General features: G+C 52.2%; 1 protein-coding gene and 1 long non-coding RNA gene across 2 annotated transcripts; one reads left to right on the top strand and one right to left on the bottom strand.

Annotated features, from left to right (window-relative positions):
- Positions 1–1968: 1968 nt before the first annotated feature.
- On the top strand, positions 1969–3737 carry LOC306816008 (serine/threonine-protein kinase pim-1-like; the record flags this gene model as incomplete). Its single annotated transcript, XM_079332510.1, has 3 exons — positions 1969–2019; positions 2343–2996; positions 3678–3737. Coding segments are annotated over 3 exons (765 nt in total), but the record flags the coding sequence as incomplete, so codon positions are not given.
- Positions 3738–6045: 2308 nt separating this feature from the next.
- Positions 6046–8702, bottom strand: LOC306816010. Its single transcript, XR_013777552.1, has 3 exons — positions 8516–8702; positions 7488–7586; positions 6046–6223 (listed from the first exon to the last, which is right to left on the bottom strand). It is a non-coding gene; the product is annotated as an uncharacterized lncRNA (long non-coding RNA).
- Between the last annotated feature and the right edge of the window lie 1636 nt (positions 8703–10338).

Here is a 10338-nt window from a genome sequence, read left to right as displayed (position 1 = left end):
TGCCATTGTTCACCAGGTATCCAAGAAGGCAGATTTTGTGCAAGGCATCTTTGCTTCTATGTACATATTGAGAAAGAGTTGGTAGGATTCACAGCAGGGATTTCTGTTCCATATCTTATGTGGGGAAATTGTAATGATCCATGCTCCCTCTCACTAGTGGTGGTTAAAGTGGTCCTGTTGTTGGTGATGATGGATGTCAGTGGCATAGGAACTGTGCCAGTCTGGTGTGACATACTGTGGGAAGAGGCCCTCTGAGGGAGGTAAAAGCTGGTGTGTAGAGATCCTTCAAAGACTATTCTTCAAACAACAGAAGCCCCTGCTTTTTGAGGATCAGGAACAATTCCTAGGCAAGGGCTGAAACTGTGCTTCTGTGAGTTCCTTTATCTCCAAGGTCAATTTTTCCATTAATGATGACAGATTGTCCTTTTTTATTGATGATTGAGAGAGAGAGAGAGACAGGGACTACTGACTTATGATCAGAATCTCAATTAACTGTGAGCTACATATGCTTATATACCATTTTTAGGAAGGCTAGTAATTTTTTACTACATTCATTGAGTTAAACATCACACAGACAAACTTTGCACTTCTACTTAGTTAAATCATCATTCCTGTTGCCAGTCTTGATCCAATCTTCTTGTAATCTTCAAAGCTCTTTTTGCTCTTGCCAAGGCAACTTGGTTATCAAAGTGCATATGCCAATTAAATCCATAGTACTCTCTGTCTTAGCTTTCACACTAGTTTGAAAGACACATGTCTGCCATGAAGGCTGGGAATCTTCCTGGAATGGAAAGCTCCCTCCATCCAAATTGTTATAACTTGAAATTTTGAAGCTTCCAGGAAAAGATATGGGAAAAGAAATAATATTTCTTTACTGGAATATATATATATATATATACACGCAACAAGGGAGAATAAACAACCAAAACAAGGGCAACAACCCCCCAAAGCAGTCCCATGTCCCACCCATCCAGCAGTTTCTCCCGTTGCTGTAGTTCTGGCCACAGCCGGCAGAGGGCGCTGCAGGCTCCTGTCGGGGCAGAGGGGCTGCAGCAGCTCTGCCGTGGCTCCAGGGGGCGCTGTTGGCTCAGGCAGCTTCAGGGGCCGCCTTGCCAGCCCTGAGCCAGCCCTGGGGCTGACGGCACCCTCGGCGACAGAGAACATGGGGCTTTGGTTTTCCTAGGTTCTCACCTGTCTGGTGCAGTATCCTGGTGTGGCAGCTTTGCTGAGGTTCCAGTCAAACAGCAGCTGGGGCTCCCTCTCTCCAGAGAGAAAGAGAATAAGTGGAGTGGTCCGGTTTCCCCTGAAGCACTGACACAGATGGTGAGGGTGTTCTTGGCAATGGGAGTGTTGAAAAGTCCCTGTCAACCAGCAGCTGCCACAAGCAACGGGCTCACCCATGGGTGGCAAGGAGAATTCTGAAGCAGTGCTGGGTCCAACACCAAAACCTGCCCAAAGTGTCCTGCTCCTAGCATAGCCAGCTGGTTCTTCCCTCATCAAGCCAGTGCCCAATCCCGCTCTCCCTCCCTGGAAGCTTCCAATGAAGTGGGAGGGTCACTGGCCAATTCTTTTGTAACTCAACTGCCCATCATTGATTCCCCACTGCTCTCAACTGCCCTCTCCTCTCCACATCCCCCTTTTCAAGTAACAAATGGGAGATAATTCACCAAAAAAGCCCTCCCAAACCCACAACATGTTCCACCTTGAATTCCTTCCCATGCCAACACATTACCTCAAACTTAAACTTCTAAAATATATACATACATAGATGCAGATATGGAAACAAGCACAGTGTCTTGAGCAATTCACCCCAAAACAAGGTCATCTTGAAATACACATCTTCTTTCTCCATATTCTGCATCACCCACCAAGTGCAACCCAGTCCCAGACAAAGACAACCCCACGGATAGGGCAGGTACTGGGAGGCACATGGCTTGAGCTCAGCCCCCCTCTCTCCATGGCTTGAAGGTGGCCATCAAACACGTGGCCCAGGAGAGCATCCAGCAGTGGGACGAGCTGGTGCATGAGCAGGACCAGCGGGACAGGGCGGGCCGGGGAGGGCTGGGATACAGCCAAGAGCCCGGCAGTGGCTGGCGGGGGATGGCGGGGGATGGTGGGCATGGGCTCAGAGCCATAGCCAAAGCATGGCAGGCCTGGCAATACTGGAGATCGGGCTGGGGCTGGGCAGGGGCCACCTGCCAAGCATCCCCTGGGGCTTGGCACAAAGCCCAAGCACCAGGGAGGCTGCCCATGGTGGGGAGGACACCGGGGCATCCCAGGCAGGAGCCGGCGCAGCAGCCACAGGGCAGCATCAGGCTGGAGGCATTGTCTCCTCCTCACAGCCCGACGGCACCCGTGTTCCTCTGGAGATCGTGCTCATGGAGAAGGTGGGCTCTGGCTGCCCCTACATCATCCAGCTCCTTGACTGGTTTGAGCTGCCTGACAGCTTCCTGCTGGTCATGGAGCGCCCGGAGGCATCTCGGGATCTCCTGCCGTTGCTGCTGGAGCAGGAGTTCCTGTGCGAGGAGGTGGCGCGCTGGCTTTTCTGCCAGGTGTTGGAGGCCGTGTGGCACTGCACCGCCTGCGGCGTCCTGCACCGGGACATTGAGCCGGAGAACCTCCTCGTGGGGCCGGAGAGCGGCGAGCTGAAGCTCATCGACTTCAGTCGCAGCACCTTCCCCCAGGAGCGCGCCTTCACACGATTTGCCAGTGAGCCCCCAGCCCGGGCCCTGCTCCCAGTGCCGGGCACTGCACGGCGCCATTCCCTCCTGGGCCGTGGGCTGCAGCCTTCAGCCGACTGCCGGCTCCTGGGGCACGGCATCTGTCCCGTGCCACAGGGCAGCCGGCCCTGCCGGCAGAGAGGGGGCTGCATAAGCCGGGCCCCGGCCTCTCGGCCTGCCTGGCCAGCAAGGCCGTGGGCTGCTCTGCCGGCCTCCTTTGCCTTGCACAAGGGCTCCTTGCCTTTGGCCAGTTGCCTGGGGAACGTGGAGTGCCCTGTGAGGGAAGTGGGACCCACCAGCACAGCCCCTGCCTCAGCCAGGAGTCCAAGTCCCCCGCAGACAGGCCAGAGCTGGAGCAGATCTTGTGGCACCCTTGGGTGCTGGGCGGGCATTTTTGATGCTTCGCCGCAGCCTGTGCAGCACCTGCTAACCACGTCCCACGCAGGACCCCAAAAGTAAAACAAGCACAAACCCATTGCGGGCTGTCAAGTCTGGTCCTTGCCAGCAGCTTCAGCTGAAGAAAGCTCTTGGGCAAAGGGGAAATCTCAGCGCTCCCTTCAGCCTTCTTCAAGCTTTCCCTGCCTTTCCTTCAGCATGGTAACTTTGTGTCTTCCAGCACTGGAGGGCCAGGAGGGGCTTGAACAAACCAAGAAATGCAACAGTGAAACAAGAGCTGCCCTTTCAAGCTGAAGCAAAGGCCACCTGGGCTCTCCTGAAGCGAAACCAGGGAGGGCTCTGGCTGCATTGCCACAGCCAGCGGCTGGCAGGGGCACAGACCTTGCTCTGCTAGCCAAGCTGGCACCAGAACCAGAAGCACCAAAGGATCATTTAAACCCTGATGGACTCTTCCTCTTTCTCTCTCTCCAATGGGCTGCAGGCAAACCTAGGCCTGGCCTGGTGGCTCATGGCAGAGCCTTCTTCCTCCCCAGAGAGCCTCCTCACTGTGTTCCCCACCAGCCCGGCACTCCCCAGCTCAGCCCCCAGAGCCAGGCCTCACCCGCGCCCCAGGCGCCCTGAGCCAAGTGGGGATTGCGGCCATCCCGGCACAGCCACAGCAAATCCATCCAGCTTCACACCTCTGACAAGGAGCGTGAGATTATTAACCTCTGGAGCTCTTGGTCAAACTTTGTCAAGCTATCTTAACTGATCAAAGCAGCTTATAGTTGCTAAAAAGATTATTTGTTACAAAGCACATCTTATTACATATCACATCAGTCTCAAAGGTTGAGCATAAATGCAATGGCAGAAGGAATGGCAAAAGGAATTGACAAATTGCAGTGACAGATGGCTAAAAAGCTCCAACTCTTCTCAATACCAACTCTTATACAGAATTTTCCCAACAAGGTACGACACAAACTCAAACCACAACTTTTTAACTTATTAGAATTCTAGTTTCTTTACGCACTCTGTTACATATAAACTACGCATATGACCTATCTCATTCTATCCAAAAAATTTAAACCATATTCTTACTATAGCTCTAGTATGTCTATATACTCACTACAACCATGGTCCTGGAGCCTCAACTGAAAACATCAGCATGTTTTTTCAACCTTCGCTAGAACTCGCACTGCAACTTTGGCATTTGAAACCTTTCACTTGCTAAAAGCACTAGAGCCCATACTAAAACTTATTTACTGACTCACTTACTTATCCTAAAACTTATGTGTGTGTGGCTCAATATACTCAATTCAAGTGGCTTAATACATTAATTCCCAGGATTTCATTCAGTCCCTGCATTCTGATTTCTCTCTGAGGAATTCAGAGAAACCCCTGACCCACTGACTCCAACAGGGAATGAAATTGGCCAATTCTGCCAGGAATGCAAAACCATCCTGGGGTTTGTTGGGCCAAAGATGGACCATGAAGGTGTCTCTACTAGCAGTGGGTGTGAGTGCTGATACTTTTGGGTTGTGTGGTGCCTCTGGCCCCTCACAAGTCAAGGCAAGGCTGAAGGAAGGAAGCTGCAGGTGAGGGCAATGTTGGCTGTTTCAAACTGCTTGGTGCAGAACTAGAAGAACAGCTTTCCTCCTTTCTCTCCATCACTGGAAAGAATATTAAGATGAAGCTGCAGTAAACTATGTCTTTTGTGGGTTGTTGTGCGGTTGTTGTTTTCTCTGGCTTTTAAATTTATTTCCAAGGGGTGTAGTTAGGAGCAAGTTGCTGGATTACATGATTTCTGACTGAGCTAACACAGAAACGGGTATCTTGTGTGCACAGGCTTCCTGGCAAATCAAGATGTGATGTGGAAATCCTAAGTGAGGATTTCTAGCCTTGACTACGCATGACACAGGCTTCTGAAAATGGAACTGATCTTGGCAGAATAGCAGCTGTGAAGTGAAGCAGAACTAAAATACAGGGAAGCAGAAAAACCAAGTGCAGTGGTACTTCTTGGTCCTGCATGCACCTCGTGCCCCTGCCTCTGTGAATACTTGGTGTTGCAGCTCAATGGAGTTCATTTCAATGTTTGTTGTGTTTGATTTTTGTGGTCAGTTCCTCTAAACAACTCCCCTTCTTTGCTGGACACATCCCTGGAGTGGGACCAGACTCACCCTTAGCCTGGAAAAATTCTCTGCTCCTCTGGAGAGGGGGTGAAGCCAAGGGTTATGAGCAAAGGAAAACAACCAAACCATGGGCATTATGTCCTTGATGCATGCAGCACCACTTGTTTGCCAAGTTCCCAGCACAGATCCATCAAAACAAGAAAATGCCTGTTCCTTCGCTCCTCTAGCTCTCCCCCCACACCTCCCGTGCTTCCCCTGCTGTTAGCCTTGGTGTATCAATGTCCTGCATTCTTTTAATGTCTGGAATAGTTAGGAATAAACATGCTGGAAAAGGGCACTCTGAATTGGTGTCACCTGTCATGGATAAAACCCCATAGTGACAATCAGAGCACAAGTGTGAAAGCTGGGATCCTTTGACTTCTGCAGTGGACTTCATTGTCTTTTCCTCCTCTCTTTCAGCACAGGAAACAGTCCTTACACTCCTCCCACCTGTGCCAAAAGCTGTGGTGTTTGAACAGCCAAAGCCAAGAGGCTTCAGCACCAGGGATCTGTGCTGGAGGGCTCCTGGTCCTGCCCATGCTGTGGGCTAAGTCAGAGGGATGCAGGGTTCCTCTTTTCCTCCCTGCTGGGAGTAGCTGCCTAGGGAATCTGGGATCTGGGTGAAACTCCAGCTCTCCAGGTGCTCAGGGATGCAAGGTCTGAGGGACTACCTTTACCTGTGGCTTTCCAGGTCAGCAGAACAAGAGGAAATGGGGTGCCAGAGCCGTGTCCCATCAGGCTGCATTTCCCTCTGAGGACAGAGAATCTGGGCTGAGGTGAGATTGCCACGAGTGCTTGGATGAGCACTCCAGGGAACAGAGAGCTCGGAATTGCAGCTGCTGCTGGAACCATGGCCTTAGGTCTGCTCTGTCTGTGACCAGTGGGATTTGTGCTGGAGAGAGAGGAGCTGTCTGGAACAAGAAGTGGAGTAAATCCTCTCTGGGGATGTGCAGTGAAGGACTGAATAGCATGGAGGGAGAAAGTATTTTAAACTATCACTATTTCTCCCAAAATTGGTGATGGGGCGGCTGGGTTTGGTCTGGGCCTGTTATTCTTCATGTAATTTTGAAATTCTGTTGTAAGATTTACTGTCCAGTATCCTCCTAACAAAAGGTGACAGAAATTTGAAACTTGGGTCCATTCACTGCAAAAAGTTGCCAAGGCTAGAGGACTGGGGTGATAACTGCTTCCAGGAAAGGTTACTTATTAATACTATGTCAGACTTCCCTCAGTAATTATCAGTCCTGAATGGCTGTGAGTTCATGTTCTTCTCACTTGGGAATTAGAAATAATTTCAGTATAAGTAGAAATTTTAGAAAAATCCAGCTAAAAAAATCTCACCTCTGTCCTCTCTAAATTATCTCAGTTTTTCCCAGCTAGGAGCTGCACAGAAGTGAGGTAGGGGAAATGGCATCAGGGAACAGCTGGAAAATCAAAGCACAAAGAGAAGATACAGCAGCAAAGGGTAGGAAAAGGGAAAGGTTTCTGAAAACATTTCTGTGGTTGAATTAATAATTATTTCAGATTCCCCAGTGCGAAGAACACAAACTCACAGCCATTCGGGCTGCAGCGAGAACTCAGCACACATCCACAGAGGCAAGACCATTATCTGAAAGAAAAAAAATAGAAGAAAAAGGTGATTTCTTTTGCTTCAAATTTATTTCAAGTTCTTAAAGCCCAACCAGTATTTGCTCTTAATTTATATTGGTTGAATCATGAGCAGTGGGCACAGGTCATGTCATTCACTTAGCTGAAACCCCAGGGTAGTTTAGAGGGGACAAGAGATGTTTGTGTAGGAAAATGTGAGGGGATGTCAAGGGCAGCGAGGTGGCATTTTTGAGGGGATTGCTGAGGTAGCTGAAGGGAGCCCAGCAGACAATTTCCCTGGGAAAGCCAAGGGCCCTGGGGAGCGCAGCCAGGGCTCTCCAGGGGTAGCAGGGAGGGCTCAGCACTGGGGACTCTCTGTGTCCTCCTTCCTTGGCAGCAGCCAGCAAGGAAGAGAGGAGAGGCTCCGTGCGGGATGAGGCTGGAGAGAGCGAGCAGAGGAGCGGCCTCGGGCTGGAGAGGGGCAGGAGAAAGGAAAAGGGACCTCCCTGGGATCACTGTGGGGAACAGAATGGACGCTTGGATGACCAGGGGAGGTGAGGAGTGGATCTGAGCTCATCTGCAGGGAAATCAGGAAGGGATATTTTGGAGGGAAAGCTGAGGTGATGAATTCACTCACCCTGGCAGGAGTTGTGTTTGCACAAAGTGGGACCAGAGGTGAAGGTCAATCCAAAGCCAACCCTGCTTGACCTCTGAATTCCAGGATAAGTTTTACAAGCTGCCAAATGAGGGATTAAAAAGACATAAAAATGAAACCAAGAGCATGAGTGAAGTTCATGGGACTCCACTACATTGTTGTCATAGAATTCATAACAGAGTTTTGAGCTTTTAATGACAACAATGCAGTTTTTCACTTGGGTTAGTCACTGTGTGGGATTTGGGGGTTTATCTGGATTTTAAAGCCCTTGTGGTGGCCCTGACACTGCTCAGGAGCTGGTAGGAAAAGCAAGGTCAGAGCTCCAGGCAGGCACAGGGTACTTTCCATCAGAGTGGATTGTGGAAGAATTGTTTGGGACTTGAATTATCTTTCTAGGTGATCACAGCCCAGAGTCAGGGATTTGTATAATTCCATACGTTTGACTCCCAAAACTTCCCAGCCCAGGGCCTTGAGCTGACAGGGCAGCACAAAGATTGTTCTCTATGCCTTCCCCAGATTTGGGTTTCACTGTCAGCTTTGCTAGTTCCCATAAATTATCCCATAGCCCCAAATTCCCTGGTCAATTCCCGCTGCCCTAATCTCACAGTGCCTCACATATTCATGGAGGGTGAATATTCCCATGCAGAGCTTCTGCTTGAATACCAGCTGTGCCAGGAACCAGCACAGCTTCCAAGGAAGCTCAGCAGCATCGGGACAGGCATATATTCCAAAGAATTTGCTATTTAAACCTTCATTCCCCAGCCCCACTCCTGCCCCTGAGGGGCACCTGACAGAGTTGCCTGGAATTCACCTGATTTAGCCCCCCTGAGCTCAGGCTCCAGGTGATGTGTTCAAGCAGGAGAAGGCAGGGCCAGAGGCGCTCCCAGCCCGTGCCAGGGCAGCCCCCATGCCCATGGGAGGACATCAGTTCCTTTCAGAGCTTCAGTAGGTCACTGTGAGTTCTTTTCCCTCAGGAAAGGATGCACATCCCTGCCTCCAGTGGGACCCACCTGTGAAAGCTTTCCATCCCTTCTGCACTTCCAGCTGGCTCCCTGGAAACTTCCATCTTCCTCCAAACAAAACTTTATCCCACCCAAACCTTTGATGTTAAGGCATCTCTGCAGGCTAATGCTTGGGATTGAATATCTGTGAGGGAAGATGGCCTTGGCTTTAATGCTGCTGCTGGGTGATGGCCTCAGGCTGGAAAGGAAGGGATTTGGGGTGACTGGGACATACCTGGCAGCTTCATGGGAGCACTGGGAGGCTGGAACAAGGAATTGCTGTCTGAGCCCCTCACCAGGAAATGCCAGCTGTTCCTTGGGGTGTTTTTGGGCTGTCAGTGGCCTGTATCCAGGCTGAAGCATCTCCAGGTGCCTGTTCAGAGCAGCCCCTGGCCCAGGAGCCACGGGCAGCCCTTGAGCCGTGTCCGTGCCAGCGCTGGCCGGGCGCCCCAGCGCCATCCCCGGGACATGTGCTGGGCACAGCCCCTCCCCTGCAGAGCCCAAGGACAAGAGCTGCTGGGTCCCTTTCAGGGGCTCCTAGCCTCCTCCTGCCCCACATTCCCTGCAGCTGGGACACACACAAACATCAAGGAACATTGCTGGCAACGAGCAGGAGACACTGAGGCCTCTGTGCAGCTCTGGGCCACAAAAACAGCCCCAACTTCAGCAGCTGCCATCATTTTGACAATGCTCACCTGCAGGAAATGCCCTCTGCCGCACTCTAGAAGAACTTTGGTCATGCAGTAAGGGAAGCCTCAGGATGTGTTCTGCTCATTTCTCCATGCAAAGGGACATTGCTAGAGCAAATTTACAGGTGCTGGGGAAATCCTAGAAAGGCCAAGAAAATCAGGGTTATAGGAAGAGTTTGGTGCTGTCATGTTGGTTACCAGCCAGTTCTACCCTACAGCCATGGCAGGGGTTGGTGTGTAAAGCAGCTTTAGCAGAAGAGGAGCTGCAGTTCCCTTGCTGGTGCCAAGGATTCCCATCCTTGGGAGGTTCATGCTCATAACCCATAGAGTAGCTCAGTCAGTTGGAGCAGGGTCCTGGTAATGCTAAGGTTGTGAGCTCAATTCTCAAATGTACCATGTACTTGAGAGTCACATTTTTAGGATCCCTCTCAATCCAAATACAGTCTGTAATCTGGAAATAAATAGGAAAATTTTCAGCTGAATTTTAAGAGAAGAGGTTTTACCATTGCAGAGCATTTTTGAGTTGCAGAGCAAGGGGGAGGGGGAGCATCTCAGCTGGCAGGTGTTGGAGAAGCAGCCCGAGTGGAACCGTGCCCGGCCCCGGCTGAGCGGCTCCTCCCGTGATCCAGCCCCGCTCGTTCCGCAGGGATGCGGCGGGCAGGAGCCGCGGGGCTGTGCGGACACGGGGAAGGGGGAGCCGGGCGCTGCTCTCCGCTGAGGACTGCGGGGACTTTGCATCCCCGCGGGATGGGGGCACCGGGAGCGGCGGGATTTGGGGCTCCCAGGGTTGGCACGGCGCTCCCCGTGCCCCGGCCGGTTCCAGCCACGATCCAGCGCCTGCACGAGGAGATTCCGCCGCCGTTCTCCCGGGCGCGGTTCCCGGCAGAGCCCCGGCTCCCCGCGGCCGCAGCGGGATCGTGCCCGGAGTCCCATGGACGCTGCGGCCGGAGCAGGAGCGGCAGCGCCGGGCTCGGCCCCAGCGCCCGTCCCGGGGCGGCTCCTGCTGCCCGCGGCGATCCCGGTCCCGATCCCGCCCCGATCCCGCGATCCGCACCCTGCCGGCCCGGGGAGAGGCGGCACCGCTCCGAACCCCCAGCGGACACCGCCAAAACCCAGAACCGGCCCCTGGTACCACCTGAGCAC

This window comes from Erithacus rubecula, assembly GCF_903797595.1.
Source record: "Erithacus rubecula genome assembly, contig: scaffold_331_arrow_ctg1, whole genome shotgun sequence".
NCBI lineage: Eukaryota > Metazoa > Chordata > Aves > Passeriformes > Muscicapidae > Erithacus > Erithacus rubecula.
This window is presented reverse-complemented; position numbering and strand designations above follow the sequence as displayed.